General features: G+C 44.7%; 1 protein-coding gene across 4 annotated transcripts in view; it reads right to left on the bottom strand.

The window, feature by feature from the left end:
- Positions 1-1,891: 1,891 nt before the first annotated feature.
- The window catches only part of TAF5L (TATA-box binding protein associated factor 5 like), a 34,536-nt gene continuing 14,724 nt past the window's right edge, over positions 1,892-21,703 (bottom strand). For 3 of the 4 annotated variants that reach the window (XM_086679709.1, XM_086679710.1, XM_086679711.1), the window contains exons 3-5: positions 21,573-21,677; positions 12,148-12,872; positions 1,892-4,503 (exon numbers count right to left, since the gene is read on the bottom strand). In XM_086679709.1, the coding sequence (XP_086535835.1) occupies positions 3,706-4,503; positions 12,148-12,872; positions 21,573-21,677 (1,628 nt within the window). In that variant the 3' untranslated portion in view covers positions 1,892-3,705. Of the gene's footprint in view, positions 4,504-11,855; positions 12,873-21,572; positions 21,678-21,703 lie in introns of those variants that run through there. The other variant, XM_086679712.1, reaches the window with a different exon arrangement.

Raw genomic sequence — 21,703 nt, 5'->3', positions numbered from 1 at the left:
GCACATGAGCAGGGGAGGAGCAGAGAGGGGGAAAGAGAATCCCAAGCAGGCTCTCTGCTGTCAACATGGAACGTGACTCAAGGCTCCATCCCATGAACCGTGAGATCTTGACCTGAGCGGAGATCAAGAGCCAGATACTCAACCAACTGAGCCACCCAGGCACCCACAGACTAATCTTTTAATCCATATACTTAAATATCTGGGCAATAGCAAAGTTAGAAGCCTACATACTCAATGGATTTTTTAATACATCCACGACATTTTTAATATCTGAATAAAAACAAGTGAAAAGCTAATCACAGCTATACTTAGAAGCTAAGGATAAACACACACACACACACACACACACACACACACACACACACACATAAACTTCAAATTGTTTCCCGTTTCATCTCAATTTATTACTTTCCTTTATCTTAACTTTCTCTTTCTTTTGGCCTGTCTACTGCTAAATTGAAATTACAGTCAGGTTTTCTGAGCCTCTCAGTCTAAGAAATCTCAAGCTGTTTTTTCCCCTACCTGATGCACATTACAGAGATTTATCATCGTGGCTCAAAATAATTGAAGATTCTCAAGTTTCTTTTAGAAACTTGTACATATTGTTTGTTTGTAGTTAGTGTCAGTTTGATCTGCTCGCTGCTGATTTCTCTGGCAAAGGGAAGCATGAGTCTAACAACTATTGGCAAGAATATTTAATTACTAGTAACCTCAGGTCACTCTTTACCTGGGAACGAAGGAAGACAAGAGTCTGGGGAAGAACATGCACTTTGGAGCCAGACTGCCCAGGTTCAAATTCTGGTTACTAGCTGCGTGACTCTCTGGCAAGTGACTTAATCCAACAGGGCCTCAAAATCCCCAACGTAAAATGTGGATAAAAATGGCACTTCGCTCCCAGAGTCGTTATGGAGATCATAGAATGATTTCTGAGAGATAGTAAGCACTGCATATACATACATATATATTTAATATGCATATTTCCTTCCTGAAGGTTTTTTTTTTTTTTTTAAGGTTTTTCTATCTTCAAGGCTATATCCTCCAGCTAGAACTTGAGGATACTAAATAGAGCTCCTCTCTGTAAAACATCCAAGACATGTGATCATTCCCTGTTGGGTGTAGATAATATAGCTTCTCTGGGCTTTAGATATTTCATGTACCAAGTGGTGATATCACCAGTCCTGTCCGCCGAACAAAACTGCTCTGAAGAGACAATAAAACAACGCAGGAGAGCAACGTTAAGAGTAGAACGATGTTCATATGCACCCTCGTGGCCATAATCACACATATGATATTTCTAAGAATCTGGGGGACGTTGTGAGGAGGGTTCTATTAAGTTAAATTACTCCACATTAAAGTTAGTTCAAAACAGCAAAAAGAGGCCAAACATACGGATCATTAAGAGCTTCAACTGAAATTACAAAGCATATACATGATCGGTAATTTTAAGACTGACCAACCTAATACATTTTTTGTGTTTAATCAAAGAAATATTGCATTCAAAAACAAACACAAACCCTTTCCAAATCATCCCTGATCAGTGGTATTTTCACTTCTGGAGAATGATTCAGCTCAATTTAGGGATTATTGCTTCTAGCAATATAGCATACAATCTAACTTGAGAGTTCACTTCTTACAGATAAGAACACATCTGAATTCTATCTAGGCTCTTCCACAGACGATGTGGAAGGTGACGCTGGCTAAGTTACCATAGGATCCTTCTTACGGTATCTCAAATATACAGATTTTTATGATTAAGAAACATTTCCTATTATTATTAGCATCTTAGGCTCAAGTAAAAACAGAATTTTCACACATAATGCTAGAATCTTCCTATTTGGTTTCCTGAGAACTTTTGATGTTTCACCAGTACATTTAAAAAATTCTTGCATCATTTAAATTTTTGCACAAGACCTTTATCCGGAATTGTTCAATAAATGGTTTAAATTAATGAAACAACACAGCTCTTATGCCCCTTAGAAATTTGATCAGTCTTTTTTTTTTTTTTTTTTTTTTGGAGAGACAGAGAGAGACAGAGTGTGAGTGGAGGAGGGGTAGACAGAGAGGGAGACACAGAACGTGAAGCAGGCTCCAGGCTCTGAGCCATGAGCCTAGAGCCCGACGCGGGGCTCAAACTCACAAACCACGAGATCATGACCTGAGCTGATGTTGGATGCTTAACCGACTGAGCCACCCAGGAGCCCCAGAAATTTGATCAGTCTTAAGTGCGACCAATAATTCCTGTGAATGGGAAGAGGAATCACGATTCACAGTAAGCTGCACAGGACACAGGGGCAGAGAAGAGTACACCTGCATCGGGGCTGGCCTGGCCTACATCCCTGGCTGCCATCCCCGGGAGAGGCGGGCTGCGCGCCACCCCGGGACAGGCCGCACGCCCATCTGTCCTCACAGTTTCAATGAGATACGACACTTTTTTTTTTTTTTTGAAACTAAATACATTTTAATAGAAAACAAAATACAAAATAACTCTTTTCAGAAAACAGAAATATTTAATCCTTTTTCCACGAATTCGAACTTGCTTTATCCTCAAAGCACAGTTGGCTATGCGTGCGGGCGTACTCAACGATTTGTTCCGCAAACTGTTCATTAAACCGCTGTTGCAGCGCAGGTGGGAGCAACCGATCGCAGGAGAAAAGGATGCTGAGAGAGCCACGCCTCTGAAGAGGGGGGCGTTTGGAAATTTAACATTTTCTAATTCTATCTTTTGCCTTATCGCTTCGATTTATTTTCATCTCTTTGCCGCAATCTGTCCTTTCGGGGGGAGAGAACGGTTCACAGAAGGGCAGCCGCGAGGAGACTCTCTCCCACCATCACCGCCAGAGCCCAGGACTTGCTCACACGCACCCCCCACCCCCCCACCCCCCCACCGCCCGCTTCGAGAAACATGTCAGCCGGAGTGATCAGTCCGTCACCCCAGAAATTTTCCCTTTCTCCCAAAACACTGTGCTACCAAATTCTCTGAATTCCCTGAACCTCAAGATTCCAAGTATCACAGCCAGTGCCAGGAGTAAAACCTGAAAGATGAGAGCAGAGAAAGCCCCTCTGCCAGTGCTAGGTTTCCTCTTCTCAATAATAATAATAATTATAATTATAATAATAAAAAAAAATCCTGGTTCTCTGTAATCACGGGAAAGGAAAGACTTTTTGCCAGGATTATCCCCGCCCCGTTCCTAGTTCCCACCCCCTCATTCCTACCCCAGTAAAGCCCCCTTCCACCCAGGCGACCGAGAACACATGATCCTGGGGCACTGTCCTGAGCGCGCCCTGCGGCCATCCTCGGGCCCAACGCAGCACTCGGCGGTGGCGGTGGCAAGGGAAGCAGCATCTCGGGTTTACACGCGGGGAAAGCGAGACACACACCGGAAGGTGCCCGGGCGAGGACGCGGGGGGATCTTTGTAAGAACTGGCAATCCGACCTCCAGAGCCTCTTGATTCTCCATCTCATGTCCAATGACAGCACCTCTCCCGCCCCCAGTCCTTCGACCCTCGGGGGGACGGAGGGAGGGAAGGGGTGACGCGCTCGGGACGTCTGCACGGGAGAAGGGGGGGGGAAGCGGGGAGTCTTTCACAGTCAGTCAGTGATTCAATCTCAATTCGTCCTAAGACTTGCAACCTGGAGCCTTTCCACTACTGCCCCAGTCCGTTACAACAAAGATTAAAAAAAAAAAAAAAAAAAAAAAAAAGAAATTAATGTTCCTGATTTTCTTGTGTGATTCCAGTCACTAGAAGAAGGTTGCAGGCCATGAACTGCACGCTCAGTACATTGCTCATCTGCCCGGTGTACACGCCCACGAGTTCTCCAGAGGAGCCGTCTGCAGGGGCGCTGCAGTACGTGTTCCTAATGTCCCAGACGCGCACCGAGTTGTCCATGGACGCAGAGGCGATCAGACTACTGTCCGGACTGAAGGTGAGGCTGGTGATGTTGTCCGTATGGCCCCTCAGTTCTTTATAAAGGGTCCCAGAGGCCAAGTCCCACAGCTTCAGCCGCTGGTCCTCGCCGGCCGATGCCAAGTACTTACCATTGGGAGAAAAGGCGAGAGAGAGCACGGGGCCGCGGTGGCCGGTGAAGAGCCTCACTGAGTTCCCCTGTTGGGCACTCCACAGCCGGACAGTCTTGTCGGTCGAGCCTGTGGCTAAGTAGTTCGAATTAGGGTGGAATTTGACACAGTCCACATCTGCCAGGTGCCCGGCATATATCCTCAGCGGGTACGTCCGATCAAATGACCACAGCCTCGCGGTGCGGTCATGGGACCCGCTGGCAAAGTACAGGCTATATGGGCTAATGTCCAGGTCCCACACAGGGTAGGCATGTCCTTGGTATAACACAGTGTTGGTGAAACTCCCGAGGTCCCAGTACCTAATGGACATGTCTTCAGAACAAGAGAGCAACCCTGAGCTGTCTGCGAGGAACCTTGTGCTGTATACTGGTCCACAGTGTCCCCGAAGTATCTTCATCTCTGTGCCCGCATTATCATCCTCATCATCCTGGGAACAGTGGGGGTGGGGGGGATGGCAAAGAGACACACAAGAAAAAAAATGTTTAGTGGTCTGCCATGAAAACCAAAGAGTCCAGCAAAAACAGAGCATCTGCCCAGTGTCAGCGGCCTCGCGCTTAAGGGTGAGCCCAGGAAAACATCGCATGACTGCATAACTGCATAAAAAGTCTCCTACAACTTACAAATTGGCTTCCTGACATTCGTCCTGCAGCTAAGACTACATTAAAAGTATACAGATGCGAGGCTATTATTATAATACTGTGGACCTTTCCGTTAGGCTGGGGAGAAGAGATTTCAAAAGCTGATCAAAAGACAAGTCAATGGTAATTTCCACTGTTAATTCGGATGGGCATCATTTGGAAAGATTTACTTCTGAATTCGCATTACGTTCTTAGGTTCTTTTCTTCTGTGGGCAGGTCTTCATCGGTCAGTTTTAGCTGCTTTATAAACCACATCGCTCCCTGTTTCTACCCTACTAAGAAAATTCCTGGCCATGACTGGGGTCAATGACGAAGGCAGACGTGGTCTTGATTCGAAATTAATACAAAACCACCGTAGGGGCTGTCACAATAAAGCCTAGACACATCAGAACGAATAGTAAACCAGAAAGGTGCAGTTACCAATAAACGACGCTCACACCTTGCGACCAGGCATAAACTGCTGGTGTCCAAAAAGAAATAAAGATGAAGGGTTTTTTTGTTCTTCTTCTTCTTCTTCTTCTTTTTTTTTTTTTGAAAGAGAGAGAGAGAGAAATCCATGCTGAGCACGGAGCCCAACTCGGGGCTGGATCCCACGACCCTGGGATCATGACCTGAGCTGAAATCAAGAGTCAGATGCTCAACTAATTGAGCCACCCAGGTGTCCCTAGATGGGATTTTTTTTTTTTTGATGTGTATTTATTTTTGAGAGAAAGAGAGAGACAGAAAGAGAGAGAGGAGAGATGGGCAGAGAGAGAGGGATACACAGAATCTGAAGCAGGCTCCAGGCTCCGAGCTGAGCTGTCCGCACAGAGCCCGACGCGGGGCTTGAACTCACGAACCAGGAGATCATGACCTGAGCTGAAGTCAGATGCTTAACTGACTGAGCCACCCAGGCGCCCCCCCTAAGATGAAATGTTAAACTGAGACTTTCTGGAGGGTCTCAAACATTTTCCCAAACAAAGCATGGGTTTAGAATAGCTTTAAACAAAGCCAAGACACTCATGGGATTCTTGGAAATAAATTCCTGTGTGTGGGGACAGAAAAGAAGATAGCCGCTCATAGTACTGAGGGAAGTCCCCTTCCTCACCCTCTTCCCCCCAAGGACACTATCTGTGTTCAAAATCCCGGTTCCCTTCATTCTCTCGTAGACAAGCACCTTACTTAGCACTACAGCTCTCGGTCCGGGAATTCATAAATTAACACGGGTTTTAATTAAACCCCAGGTGAACGGGGAGTAAGAAGATTTTTGAACCAACTGGCTTTGCTGCCTTAGAAATAAAAAGGTCTACGAGCCTTAGGTTCTGGTACAGGAAAAGGGCATCTTTCTCATTTCCATTTGAACACGATGAAAATCAAAATAAGACAAATGCCTTCAATGTGTACATATTTGAGGAAAAGGTAAGAGAAAATAAATACTGACGTCCATGAATATTCAAAATGGCTATTCCAGACATTCAACATTAAAAATACATAAGCATTCGGGAGCCCAACGTTCTACCGAGCGTTACCAAGAATACTAGTAATTTTCCTTTCAAAAGAGGTTACAACAACACTTTAAAATTTCAAGAATGACTCATTGCTGTACACCAGAAAGTTTATATAAGAACTGTGGGAGCAAAAAACGACCCCGGATGAATTACACAGAGACCCTTTGAAGGTAATCCACAGGGCACGTTACCATCTCTGAGGCTTAAGTGGTCTTCATTTGGAGCAAGAAGTTAGGGAATTGGGTCTTCGCCTCCTAGGTGGGGACCCTAAAATCAAGCTGGCACTTCCAGGGGTCTTGACGACTGTCCCAAGCACACGGAAAAGTGCCTGGTTGACGTATAGACCAAGAGATGGGGAAACCAGAGCATTCCTGCTGGCTATCACTATCAGCCCTATGCCAGGACCACAGCTTAAAATAACCCAGCCACATTTTCTTCTGTGGCTCAACCCAGTCCCACAAGGGCCTCAGCATAGTCAAGCTGAAACTCTGAACAAGCAGCTGATTCACACATGCCCAGCCCAATTCTCCCTCTCCTTCCTTTCGTGCCAACAGGACAAAACCCCAAACTCCCTACAATCGGCTGAACCGACAGCAAATGCGCATTGGTTCCAAACAGGAATTTTTAATTTGTAAATTTCGTGTACTACTGGATGACACCGTGTGCATTATAAAACACGCGTAAGAAATTTAAAAATAAGAAAAGGAAGCATAAAAAGGTCTTCGAATATTGTGTTTCGTACCCCTGTGCCATAGTTTGCTAAACCCTGCTTTAGGTCATGGAGGCCCTACAAATCTCGGACTTCTTATGGATGTCTGCTCCTGGACTAGGAGGTTCGATGTGCCTCAGCTCACACTCCAGGCTTTCTTAGCTCAAGGGTACTCTTTGGGGTCTGAGATTTGGCCTTGGGCTGTTCTCCCATCATCAGGTGCCAATGGAACTGGAAGAGATTAAATATGGCGGGCTTGGGAGTTGGTTAAGACTTGGGAGCGAGAGAAGGCGGCTCTCGGCTCGTGGAGCTGAACACGTTGCTGTAAGCGTAAAACACACCAGATTTCCAAGACTTAGGACAAAAAAGGAGAATATAACAGATTTCGGTAATAATTTTTTTAATATTGCTTACATGTTGAAATGATAATGCTTTAGCCACACTGGATTAAATAAGATACATTATTAATTTGACTCTTCCCCTTTACTTTTTTTCATGTGGCTACTAGAAAAATGAAAAGTACAAACAAGGCTCACGTTACACTCTTATAGGCCGGCAAAGACCTAAACGACCATTGTATACACAAATCACAGAACTGAGTGTCATTCACAACACTGACTGCTTTCCTTTTCAGACTGAAAGACTGCTGGACTGGGGCAAGGCTCGCTAGACAGTGCGTGGACTGATGCTGTAGTGCAGGGCTGCTAGGAGGGTGGGAGGCTGGCAGGGATGAGGGTGATCGTGTACACATACCTGAAACACAGAGAAAATCCTTGATCTGGTATCTGTGGTTTGGCTATGTTGCTCCAATATTAAAAAGACATAGTTACCAATCAACAAGGGTAAACGCTGGACCTCATTGCTAACTTAGAGGATGCAGGGTCTCAGACAGGAGGCGGGGGTTGGGGGGGGGGCGCTGCTACCTTTGGGAAGAAGGGCACTGCCGTGCCAGTTAACAGCTTTTCAGAGGTTAATCCAGAATATCTTCCAAGTTGAAGATATCGGGGCAGTGCCGTAAATCCAGTTTTACTTGACTTAATAGAGAACATTTTATGCCCTCATTGGAGCTTTTGTTTTCTGATTTTTTAAAACTGAGACAGAATTCACATACTCTAAAATTCACTCTCTTTAAAAAGTGTAACTCAGGCCACCTGGGTGGCTCAGTTGGTGAAGTGTCCCATTTCAGCTCAGGTCGTCATCTTGTGGTTCAAGGGTTTGAGCCCCACGTTGGGCTCTGTGCTGACGGCTCAGAGCCCGGAGCCCACTTTGGATTCTGCGTCTCCCTCTCTCCCTGTCCCTCCCCTGCTAACGCTCTGTCTCTGTCTCAAAAAATAAGCATTAAAAAAAATTTTTTTTTTTACAGCATAACTCGATGGCTTTTAGTATACTCACAGAATTGTGCAACTATGACCACTTACCTAGTACAGAACATTTTCATCACCTCAAAAAAGAACCCCTTTCCCCATTAGCAATCGCTGCCCAGTTCCCTGTCCCCAGCCTCTGGCCTGGGGAAACAGTCTACTTTGTTTCTACGGATATGCCTATTCTGGATATTTCCTATAATGAAATCCTATAGCATGTGGTCCTTTGTGGCTGGCTTCTTTTACGTAGCAAAATGTTTATTTACAAGGCTCATCTACATTACAGCAGGTCTCATATGTATCTTTATAACTTTTTATGGCTGAACAGTATTCCATCACACAGATATACCACATTTTGTGTATCTATTAATCTGCTGATTGACATTTGGGCTGTTCACACTTTGGGGCAATTATGAATAATGATATTATGAACATGTACAATTTTTTGAACATGTACAAATTTTTTTTTGAACATGTACAAATTTTTGTGTGGACATGTCTTTTCAATTCTCTTGGGCATATATCTGGAAATGGAATTGCTGGGTCTGATCAGTATTTTAAATGCCTACTATTAAAACATTTTATCCACTAATTTGTGCAACGGCTGTTGCTTCACAAAGATTAAGGCAGAGGTTGCAAAGTGGAGTTTTGATTGGGTTTTCGTGTCCTTTCGTACTTCCTACCAGCTCTTTGATCCAGGTAGCTTTACCATTTACTTTTACCTGCTTGGCTTCTACAAGCATGTGAGTTTGTGATCTTTGCATTCAGAGTTTCTATTTTAGGGGCACCTGGGTGGCTCAGTCAGTTGAGTGTCCGACTTCAGCTCAGGTCATGATCTCACGGTTTGTGGGTTCGAGCCCCGCGTCAGGCTCTGTGCTGACAGCTCAGAGCCTGGAGCCTCCTTCAGATTCTGTATCTCCTTCTCTCTCTGCCCCTCCCCCACTCGTGCACTGTCTCACTCTGTCTCTCAAAAATAAATCAATGTGAGAAAAAAAAAAAGAGTTTCTATTTTAGGGGTGCCTGGGTGGCTCAGTCGGGTAAGCATCTGACTTCGGCTCAGGTCATGATCTTGTGGTTCGTGAGTTTGAGCCCCATGTCGGGCTCTGGGCTGACAGCTCAGAGCTTGGAGCCTGCTTCGTATCCCATGTCTCCCTCTCTCTCTCTCTCTCTCTCTCTCTGCCCCTCCCCCACTTGCACTCTGTCTCTCTCTCTCTCAAAAATAAATAAACATTAAAAAAATTTTTTAAGAGTTTCTATTTTAGTTGTAAATTCTACAAGGAAGTCCAAGTTCTCATTGGAGAAACATTAAAAACTATCAGAACTGATTTATACCTTGCTTTCCCCCAAAATGTTCCTTGTCAGAAACCAAAAAACCAAAAACAACCCCCCTCCCCACCATAACAACAAAAACTTCCCTAAACTGCTATGACAAAATGGGTGGGGGGGGGGTAGAAATCCCAAACAGGAAACCCCTCACAACCTAATGGGATGATCTCAACTTTAGTTCTAAAGGTAAAAGAAAGTTTGTTCACAAGGAAAGCAGTGCCTTCATACTGGAGCAGAATCTCTGGTACTTTCCATGTGGATAATGGCGAATAAATCAGGAAGATACCTGAACAAAACAAGCGCTCCCCTGACATCGCTTCATCTGAGTTGAATGGCGTGTCCCACCATCCACCCAGGTGGTCAAGTCTGAGACACAGATGTCCTCCTCGACTCTTCCTTTCCCTCCCAGCCCCTCCACTGGGTCCAATGCTGGAGCTCTCATCTAACCTGTCCACTGTGCTCCCTTCCTGCCGCCACTCCCCTTGCTCAGGCCACCATAGTCCCTCACGCAGCCTGTGGCGCCATACTGCTTTCTGTCTTACCACTCCCAACGGTATAGCTACATTTAATTTCTATCACTTCCTGGAAATCATCACGTTATTCTTCGCTTCTGGGTCTTCAAATGCACGCCTTCCAAAGCCTGGAAATCTCTACCGAATAGGTCACAAAGCTAATTCTCAGTGGTAGCCAAGGTAGAATCTTTTTTTTTTTTTTTTTCCCACGTTTTTATTTATTTATGGGACAGACAGAGACAGAGCATGAACGGGGGAGGGGCAGAGAGAGAGGGAGACACAGAATCGGAAACAGGCTCCAGGCTCTGAGCCATCAGCCCAGAGCCCGACGCGGGGCTCGAACTCGCGGACCGCGAGATCGTGACCTGGCTGAAGTCGGACGCTTAACCGACTGCGCCACCCAGGCGCCCCCGCCAAGGTAGAATCTTACAACATTTTTTGAACCTAATGTTCTTTCCTTCTTCGTATTTACCTTTCTCTTTGCTATCTTCCTTTATGTTGACTTGTAATGCCTAGAATAATCTCCAAACAACATCATCAAGCTGATAAGGTCAGCAGGAATAATTTCTCTCCTTGTATTTACAGAAGGCTGTAACTCAATGAAGGCAGCAACCTTCAGTTGTATGTGAAGAACGCTCGAGAGGCTAGAATTGTCTCCTAGGAAAAGAAATCTAAACATTCAAATACATGAGCAATAAAAAATATCTCGGGGGTGCCTTGGTGGCTCAGTTGGTTGAGTGTCTGACTCTTGGTTTCAGTTCAGGTCATGATCTCATGGTTGGGGGATCGAGCCCCGCACTGGGCTCTGCTCTGACAGTGTAGAGCCTGCTTGGGATTCTTCCTCTCTCTCTCTCTCTGACCCTCCCTCACTCGTACTCTCTCTCTCAAAATAAATAAATAAATAAAGTTAAAAAGATATTTTGGAGGGTCCTGTAAGATTCTAGAAATCAAAGGGTGTGTATTGGAATTTAAACCTTTTACTCATCACCACAAACTCCTCTGTATCATCTCATTCACAAGAAACAAAAACTCAAAGATCATACTAACTGGAAGTTGACTAAGAAAACAAGAATTGGAAAAAAGGGCTTATTTTGTGCATCCAATATTCTTGATATCCTTATCACCTATGGAAATTAAGTTGAACTTTTCTAAACTCCTTAATTGTTCAACCCCATGCAAAGAATTTTCCATCGAAACTAACTTGAGCCACAGCTCCCTGAATTTCAGTGGTGAGATGACGAAAATATTCTAGCCCCCAGCTGCTGTGGGGCCACTTTCAGGGAAGGCGAACTCTATGAAATTTCTCTCTTTGCCCACGTTTTTTCTAAGACAGTAACTCTCAGGGACTTGAAACTCGGGCCACTCGGCCTGCCTTTTCGGTAACCATCCCTAAACAAACCGAACAAGATCATTACCCCGACTGATGGGTGAAATGTCAACTACACTTCCTGTGTACTTTTCAAAATGGGGTTTGGGAACGCCCCGGGGGACATGAAGCCAGAGGACGTGCACTGGCCTCAGGAAGGCCAGTAACGCCCAGTGTTGGTGAGGGTGAAGGGAGACCAGAGTTCTCATTTACTGTTGATGTGACCGGAAAATGAGAATATTTATCATAATTTAAAGTGCAGGCCCTCTGCCCCAGCAATCCTACTTCTAAATGTTTATGTTTGCACAAACGTACACCCTGGCCGCCACCGCTGTCACCACCACACACACCCACACCCACACTTACTGTAAATCTCGATATTAGCTAAAGGTCTTTAATTAGGCTTAGCAATGTTATCCACATTCAGACAGTAACAAACACTGATCGATCATTAATGATGTTCAGTTAATGTTGTTAAGAATAGTTTTCATGTCTTCCAAGGTTAGGCATGAGCAGGAATTCAATGGCTACAGGTTACATGGGCATTAGTCTGGCTGCGGCTACACGGTGAAGGAAATAACGAAGTCCATTCTCCACAAGATCTGTCATGTTTGGTAAGAACTCTAAGCAAATTAGTAAGGCAGGTGTAGGCAAGAAAACTGATACTCATACCTCCTCCTCCAGAATGTCACAAGCCAAGTGGATGCGGGACACGTCTACTTGATGGGGTTCTGACTTTAACTTCCGGGATCGTAAACTCCACAGTTTTATACAGGAGTTGTCAAACCCCGCAGCAAGCAGCTTGCTGTCTGGGGAGATTTCCGCAGTGTTCAGCAGCTGCTCTGTGTTATAGAAGGCATAGAAACAGATGGTGGTGAGGGAGGGAGGGCCGTCCTTGACGCGCTTAATGCTCTCCTGCAAGACCTCCAGGGCAGCCTCGTTCTGCAGGAGAGGGGCGGGCATGTCGGCGGGCTCTAAGCCGTTGCCCTCGCTCCGGGAGGAGCCGCCGCTGGCGTAGAGCTGGTAATCCGTTGTCTTGGCAGGCTGCACGTCAAGATGGATATGCAAGGTGAGGACTTTGCACAGGGCGGTGTTGTTGTCGCTTTGGAGGTAGCGGATCAGGTAGTTGTAGCTGTCTTCCTGGAGACGGACCACGTACTTGTTATCTAGGAATGCTCGAAGCTTGAAGTTAGACAGGATGTCCTGGATGGTTTGAGTGGTCTGTAGCTGCTCAATGACATCCTTCTGGCTAGCGTTCTGCAGAAACATCCCATGGAAGCGGCTGTAAAAACTTTCCACTGTGCTCTTAGGACTGTTCTGGACCAGGTTGAGATGGAGGTAGACAAAGAGAGGATAGAGGAGAGGCATCACTTCGTGGCTATGCTGGGAATCAGAATCTACAATGAAAAACAAAAAACAAAAAACAAAAAACGAGGGCTTTATAATCAGTATAATTTCAAGGGATAATGGGACTCTCCCGGGGAGCCCACCATCCCAGAACCCTTTCTGGTCAGGACTATCGATTGAAACAGAAGCCCAACGTGGAATTGTGCAAATTCAAAGCCTTTTGACTGAAGAAGGAAGAGCAGGGACTCTGAAGTCCAGCAAAACTGGGTCTGAAGTCGGCCACAAATCGGGACTTTGATGCCCAGAGAGGTTAAGTGACTTGCCTAAGTCCTCACGACACTTCAGGGGCTTGTGCCCAGGGCTTCGAGGTTCAGTACTTTCCCTTCAATATCTGTTTCTCAAACTGGGGAGCGTGGACCTCTGAGGGTCCTTAGATATATTCTTGGGAGACTGTGAGTTCTTCACAGACACTTTTTAACTCGATGATGATTAAAAAAACAAAAAACAAAAAAACCCGAACACAAGTGTATTCAGAATGGTCTGGATGGCCATTAAGCAAGTACTGACATGCGATTTTAGTGCTCGATTTAATTTTGTGATTACTTCTGGCAGCCGTCGCCTAAAGTGATATCAGGGAGTACTTATTTTTGTGAGTTCATTACCGTGTTTCCCTACCCAGGCTGGCACGCCCCAACACTAAGATGACAACATCCATCCCTTGTTGTCCCATATCTGCCAGTGTAATCATTTTGATTATGTTGACTACAAAATAAAACTTCTCTTTTGCAGTGATAATTTACAGATGAGACATTTTCACGTCATTAAGGCTAAACCATTTACTAATTTGAGACTTTAACATCAGGAAGCTACGTGACAAAGGATGTTCAAAAAAGCGTCCGGCTTTAAATGTCACAGGCGAACGAGAAAAGCCCTGAGGTGTATCTGACACCTACGTTAAGTGAGGGCAGAGTGAGCCATGAAGGCACAAAGGTCGTTCAGCCAGAGGCCAGTGGGGGTGGCAGGACCTTACGTGGGGTGCAAGGGCCTCCGGGAAGCTGAGTGCAGACTAGCCTGTGTCACAGCCAGCAGCACCGTCCCCAACTCCACCTGGAGCGGCAAGTTAGTTCCGGCAAAATCCATCCGATATACTCACTTGCTGTTAATGTGAACTTTAATGCTTTTGTGGTTTTGCTTGCACTTGATTTGTGAGTTTCGGTTTCATTCGGAAATACGGCAGCCATAAGGGTTTTATATCTAGCGTAATGTTTGCACATCAACAAACAAGTACCCAAATGCTTTAAGTCAGCATTTGCTGCTTCTGCCAGCATCTTTTTTTCCCCTTCGTGAAAAAGAATCCATTCATGGCTCAAAATCAGGAACATCGGAGAATCTTGCCTCCCTAAGTTGATGATAAATGATACCAGAATGGTATCTCTACCCAACACCCTACTTCACTTTATCGCAGGTGAATTAATTGTACAATACGTACAGTTTAGAATAAAGGCGTCCCTACTGCAAGTCGTGTTTAGAAAATGAACTGAGGGGCGCCTGGGTGGCGCAGTCGGTTGGGCGTCCGACTTCAGCCAGGTCACGATCTCGTGGTCCGTGAGTTCGAGCCCCGCGTCGGGCTCTGGGCTTGATGGCTCAGAGCCTGGAGCCTGTTTCCGATTCTGTGTCTCCCTCTCTCTCTGCCCCTCCCCCGTTCATGCTCTGTCTCTCTCTGTCCCCAAAATAAATAAACGTTGAACAAAAAAAAAAAATTTAGAAAATGAACTGAAATTGCGACTGTCACCAGGCCGCTCTGGGCTCCTCCTGTCTCCATCAGGCAAAGAAGGAAGTTGCAGTGCTGGCTGGGCCGACTGATCCTGACTACCAAGGGGACGCTGGACGGTCACTCCACAGTGGAGGAAAGGAAGGGAATGTCTGGACTACAGGAGATCCCTTAGGGCATCCCTTGGTCTCATTCTGTCCCTTGGTTAAGGGTGACGGAAAACTACAAGACTCTGATCGAGGCAGGTCCAGTAATGGCCCAAGGCTCTTCAGAAATGAAGGTGTGGGTCATCCCATCCGGTAAAGACCCAGGACCAGCTGAGGGGTTCGCCGAAGGGAAAGAAAATACAGAACGGGTAGAAGAAGGTAGTTACCCACCAAGAACGAAATATGTGACCAGTTACAGAAATGAAGATTATTTATGTAACCCTCCCTATTTTGTTGTGAATATGTGTGCGTGTGTATATCTACCTATAGGCAAATATCTTTGTTTTCTTTCCTCTCTTAGTCCCTTATCATGTACACAAGTTGCTCTGATTTTGTATCAGAGTATTTAAGTATCGTTAACTTTATGCCATAGTATTTAAGTTTCAGGACATCAAGGAAAAGAGTAAATCACCTAAGGACTTTGTTTTTTCTTCTGGGGGAAGGATTAGTGCATTCTTCATTGTCCTCAGGAGAGCTATATCATGATAGGTGGAATAATGACCTTGTTAATAATCTTTATTTGGAGAGTAAGTACGCTTTCAGGAGATGGGTGCGGGTGCCAAGTTGACAGGGGGTGGACTTGTGGTGGTGAATTTCGTGTCAACTTGGCCCGGTCATAATGCCCAGATACTTAGTTAAACATTATTCTGGATGGTTCTGTGAAGGTATTTTGTTTTGTAGACGCGACTAACGTTTAAGTCAGTAGACTTTGAGTAAAGCAGATTATCCTCCATAATGTGGGTGAGCCTCGTCCAATCAATTGAAGGCCTTATAAGAACAAAGATTGCTCTCCCCGGAAATCCAGCCTGCCTGCCGGTTCTGAGGATTTTGGACTTACTAGCCTCCAGAACTGCATGCACTGACTCCTTGAAATGTATCTCTCTGCACATATGCCCTATCAGTTGTGTTTCTATGGAGGGCCCAGATACAGACTTTGGTCTTTAATTCTTTTTTTTTTTTTTAATGTTTATTCATTTTTGAGACACTGAAAGAGACAGAGCAGGAGAGGGGGAGGAGCAGAGAGACAGAGAGAGACACACACACAATCCGAAGCAGGCTCCAGGCTCTGAGCTGTCAGCACAGAGCTCGGCGTGGGGCCCTGAACTCACGAACTGTGATATCATGACCTGAGCTGAAGTCGGATGCCTAACCGACTGAGCCACCCAGGCACCCCAATTCTTTAAATGCTTCTTCTGTAAATGCTGTAATTCCTTAGAAGAGCTCCCAAAAATTTTTTCTTTAGAAGCTGTAATTTTTTTTTAATTCTTGTAGGTCTATTTACTTTCGAGAGAGCAAGCGAGCGTGAGCGGGAGAGGGGCAGAGAGCACAGGAGACACAGAATCCAAAGCAGGCTCCAGGCTCTGAGCCGTCAGCACAGAGCCCGACGCGGGGCTCGAACCCACAAACTGTGGATCATGACCTGAGCCGAAGCCAGACACTTAACCAACTAAGCCACCCAGGTGCCCCTAAATGCTGTAGTTCTTTAGAAGAGCTCTGGAAAATTTTTTTCCCCAAAATACTAATGAAAAAACCAAAACCAAAACAGCTCAATCCTTATCAATTGGACTTCCAATATACGATGGGGATGAAGAATTGTTTGCAATTCCTTAAAATCTTAGTTTCAGGCTTCCTTTTCAAAATGAGAGGCATTTTAGTTTAATAAGTTTATTTTTTTTTTTTTTTCAACGTTTATTTATTTTTGGGACAGAGAGAGACAGAGCATGAACGGGGGAGGGGCAGAGAGAGAGGGAGACACAGAATCGGAAACAGGCTCCAGGCTCTGAGCCATCAGCCCAGAGCCCGACGCGGGGCTCGAACTCACGGACCGCGAGATCGTGACCTGGCTGAAGTCGGACGCTTAACCGACTGCGCCACCCAGGCGCCCCTAGTTTAATAAGTTTATAGAAAGAACCTAGCCAGCAAGAAACAGGGCTGCACTGCTTCAAAACTGACTGAAATTCACTGCTGTTTCAGCTCAGTTTCAAAATTGCTTAGCTGTTCTCTCTTGTCTGAAGAGAACCGGTCAGGTATAAAATAACATTTTGATCAACATACTCATTATGTGGAACAAGGTGAGACCCACACGATCAATCTTGTTTCCTTGCAATCATAACACGCACTTTGGATTCTGCTCAAAGGGGACCCACTTAAAATAGATTTTTTTCTAATTTCAAAAGGAGCATGTCCTCCGAAAAGCATGATTCTCTTTCCTCCCATCCATCTACCCGCTGGCTACGTAACAAATGCCTACTTGGAGCCACACTCCTCTGGTGGGAAAGAAGAGGAAGCTTTTCGTGGAGTTTGCAGAAATCAGCAGCGAAAAGGACACGAGGTTAAGTGAAAACCGAGCTTGTCAGTCTGTGTCCTCCTGCCTGTCTCTGTGTGGTCTGACCCCACTACGTGGCACCCCGGCCTCTACTCTGAAACCCCACACTGCCCAGCTTGACTTCTCACGTCCCTCTCTCCTGGGCTCCACTTCTCCCTCGTGTTCCTCAAATGGTCATTTCACTTTCAGGAGTGAACACGGAGTGTGTGTTTCCTGTGACCCAGGCACCTGACATCCGTCATTGTGTCTAAGGGTCACGGCTGGCCCCAGATTCACACCCGGACCGAATGGTTCCAAAGCCTCTGCTCTTCCTACTGTGCCTCCTGAAGAAAAGGGCCCACAGCAGTAGGTGAGCTCCCAGAATCTCTCGCCCACAGATAACTTACGGAGGAAAAAAACACTCCGGGTGCTCCAGCCTGAGAGGCTCTTATTTTCCTACTATCTTCGAGATTTATCATCTCCTAAAACTGGAATTTGCACCTCCGTGAAGCTGATGCTGAGTTCTTTATCACAAGTCTGTATCTTCTCTTAAATACTAGCCTCGGTTTCCTACTGCAGTCTATACCGTGGGAGGCCACCATCATCATGATGTACAAGGCACAACCTGACTTATTTCTGCCCAATGTAGCTTAAGCCCCGGTTTGTCACAGAGCCCGAGTCATCCTCCTTTGATCTTGAGCCTTGGAGAGTCTACCTTGGAAATTTAATTGTGAGATCCAGACCCTGTTTTCCATTTTCACACCTCCGCTGAGTTCTGGTCCTTACTCACCTCGCTTCACAAGCAAGTACTGTAGCGGACTTCAGGCTGGCCTCTGTGCCATCCCACTTGCAAACCCTGTCACCAACTGCCTTTAGACTAACATTCCTGTTGGTTGTCTCCGCGAGGAGACAGGAAGAGGCTCACGCTTCCAGGCCCAGTGGTCAGGTCTCTCCTCAGCCTGGCTCCAAGGTGTCTGGCTTTGTCTGCAATCGGAAAGCCCTGTTCTCAACCAAGCTCGTTTTCTCCCTGCTCCTAGAGGAGAAAATTGCCATCTCTACTCTCTTGTTCCTATCTTTTCCCCACACCCCGAATCCTCCTCCTCCTCCTCCTCTTCCACCGTTTACTGAAATCCAACCCACCTTCCAAATGCTAACTTAAATTCTACCCCCTACTCAGGAAGGCCTTCTCGACTACCCCAACCAACGTTCACCTTTCTTTCAGAATGCGACTCCTAGACGTACAAAATTCAACACTGATTTCACACTGGCTTGTGAAAATTCTTCCACTATATTTGAACTTTATTTAAAAACTTTTAGTTTTAGACTTCTGTGGTTAGGATTGCTTCTTACTTAGATTAATTACTATATCTTATACTTTATTTCGGTGCTCAGGAAACACTAGTTCATTTGACTTGGTTGACTACTCTTCAGAGGCCTGAGGGTATGCAAAAATGTCTCAGGAAAAGCAGTCTGTAAAAACACACGACAAAACATATATTCACCCCCTCCAAATAACCTGTGCCCAGTGGATTAAGGAATTATAGGTAAAATAACAGACAACTTCCTCAGTTTTGAAACAAGACAAAGGAGAGGGTTAATAGATTACAATTTACTGCAATGTAAAGTTCTGGCTGAAGGAAATTATGAGATGAGAATAAAGAAGATACCACATATTAGGAAAAAACCAGCATCCTCAAATACAAGGAGTTAACATTTACTCCATGTTAAGAGTTTGAGCAGGTATATATATATTTTTTTAATCTTTATTTTTGAGAGAGAGACAGCATATAAGCAGGGGAGGAGCAGAGAGAGAGAGGGAGACACAGAATCTGAAGCAGGCTCCAGGCTCTGAACTGGCTGTCAGCACAGAGCCTGACGCGGGGCTCGAACTCATGAACTATGAGATCATGACCTGAGCCAAAGTCGGACACTCAACCGACTGAGCCACCCAGGCGCCCCGCAAATATTTAAGAATAACATCAAAAGCCCAAAGAAATAAATTGAAGCAGAAAACGTTGCACCAGGGTAAATCACATCAGTGAGCAATTAAATGTATTAATAATTCTCCATTGCAAGAAGTAACCACAGTTCTGTATCATAAAATTATTCCAATGAGCCTATCATATCTATGCTTCATTGATTTAAAAACGTAAACAAAAATCTATACAGTATCACTACAGTCACGAGTGTCATGCATAATGGCAATAAGTCGTATCTATGACAAGAGTCATCTCACGGGGTGAGTACAGGGAAGGCATCACTATTGTAATGATACATTGGGGCTTTATGCTTTTGTCTGTCTCCCTCATTAGACAGTGGGCTCCACATCAATACTCTCTATTGCAATACCACTGCTTAACATAAATATCGGCTGAATGGATCAAAGAGAAAGGCTGAGAAGAGTTAGGCATTCCTTTCCAAACCAGCTTCCCCACCAATAGCACAGAGAGACAAATCTATCGTGGAGAGAGAAATAGAGCCCTATTTTAAAAACAGAGTAAAACGTCTTTCTAAAGACTGAATTAAAAATTTTGAAATACTGCTTTAAGCCTCCAAAGCGAATGCCAATGATTAAATTATCTCCAAGTTCTTGCTTACCTCTGAATGAAATCCTTCTTATAAATTCAATTTTTTTTTTTTTTAATCCTTACTGGAGATGGAGAGCAGCTGATCACTGTTCTGAGATATTTAACATTCATATGATATGAGGATCTTAATGGAATTTCTTTCTTTTCAGTTTAAACTTAATAGACTCTTTTTACTAAACCTTTAAGTTTCATGATTTTTTCATTTTTGTAACCATTTAAAAGACTACACTTCTGAATTCCATCAATCAACAACTCTGAGGCTGATAAGATAACCCTCTCTAAGGTTTTATTTCGTAACGTTTATTCCCTGTAACATTTTGGCCATTTTCCCCAACCGCAGGACACAGGAAATATGGAATCTTTCCTTTAAAATACAAACTATTAGGGGCGCCTGGGTGGCGCAGTCGGTTAAGCGTCCGACTTCAGCCAGGTCACGATCTCGCGATCCGTGAGTTCGAGCCCCGCGTCGGACTCTGGGCGGATGGCTCAGAGCCCGGAGCCTGTTTCCGATTCTGTGTCTCCCTCTCTCTCTGCCCCTCCCCCGTTCATGCTCTGTCTCTCTCTGTCCCAAAAATAAAATAAACGTTGAAAAAAAAATTTTTTTTTAAAATACAAACTATTAGAGGTCAAGTAAAATCAGGACAACCCTAAGTGAAATAAAACTAGATGTATTATTTTGGTTTATAACTGATTGCATTAGATGCATCTTTACCATTAAAGATTATTATTGAGGATTTTTCAAATAAAAAAAAAAGAAAACAATCTCAAAGAGTTTTAACTACAATTTACTATTAACCATTTTATCTGTCAGTTACTCTCAATCCTTTGAGGGCAGAGAATTTTGTATTTCTTGTACTTCAAGGTATCGTATATGAAGAAAGTACTCAAGGAAGTTTGATTAATAACCTGAATCAAGCTGGTCTCCCTCACTGCAATAATCTTTCCAACATTAAAAGTATAATCAGTCATCTTAGGACTGGATGGATGAGAACACTTGGTTATACCTTTGAATCGCTTTTTCTTGAAAAAAAAAAATTTTTTTTTTAATGTTTATTTATTTTTGAGAGAGCGAGCGAGAGAGAGAGCGAGAGCATGAGTCGGGGAGGAGCAGAGAGAGAGAGGGAGACACAGAGTCCGAAGCAGGCTCCAGGCTCTGAGCTGTCAGCACAGAGCCCGGCGCAGGGCTCGAACCCACGAACTGTGAGATCATGACCTGAGTCGAAGTCAGACACTTAACCGACTGAGCCACCCAGGCGCCCCTTGAATCACCTTTTCTATTTCAAATACAAGGAAACCAGAGCCCCAGAGAGGCCAAGCAACTCCATTTTTTTTTTAAGTGATTAATTTAAAAAGTCATACAGGGAGTTAACAGAACTGATCGGAACTCGTATCTACTGATTTTGCATTCTAGTGGTCATTACACCACCCATGAATGGTCTAAATTACTTCTAATTTTTTATCTTGCTGATTCATGAGAACAACAGCCTTGCACTTGGGGAAATAAGGGGAAAAGCTCATCCTGAGATGTGCTATATTAGTAACAGCAATTTCAATGTACATTTCAAATTCTCTACATTTAAGTATGTTTCTCTACACGGCTGATTGAGCTTTCGCTGTTTCAACCCAAGTTCTAGTCACTCTGCTGACAGCCACAGATAAAACGGTGAACAAAACATCTGGAGCCCTGGTTCTTGCACACTTCAACCTTGCGATTTAAGTCTCTCACGAATTCCAATAGATTGTAATACTGAGTACAAGGGCTGTGCGAAACCACCTTGGAATCTCTACTATGTACACCATACCTGGAATATACTAGCTTCTGAGGGAAATTTGCATGATTCTTTCTTGATAAGTAGTAGTTCCTAGTGCTGAGTACTTACCAGTGAGAAAATTCCGTAGTCGTCCAAACTGTACTTCATATTGCTGGGGCTCTGCCTGGCAAGGGGCTGCGGACACGATGTTGGCACAACCGGATTCGGATTGGACTAAGGCGGAAAAGATACACGAGATG

Source organism: Puma concolor, chromosome D2 (genome assembly GCF_028749965.1).
Source record: "Puma concolor isolate L17-30 chromosome D2, mPumCon1.1.hap2, whole genome shotgun sequence".
Classification (NCBI taxonomy): domain Eukaryota; kingdom Metazoa; phylum Chordata; class Mammalia; order Carnivora; family Felidae; genus Puma; species Puma concolor.
Note: the sequence above shows the minus strand (reverse complement) of the source record. Positions and strands in the feature narration are given on the sequence as shown.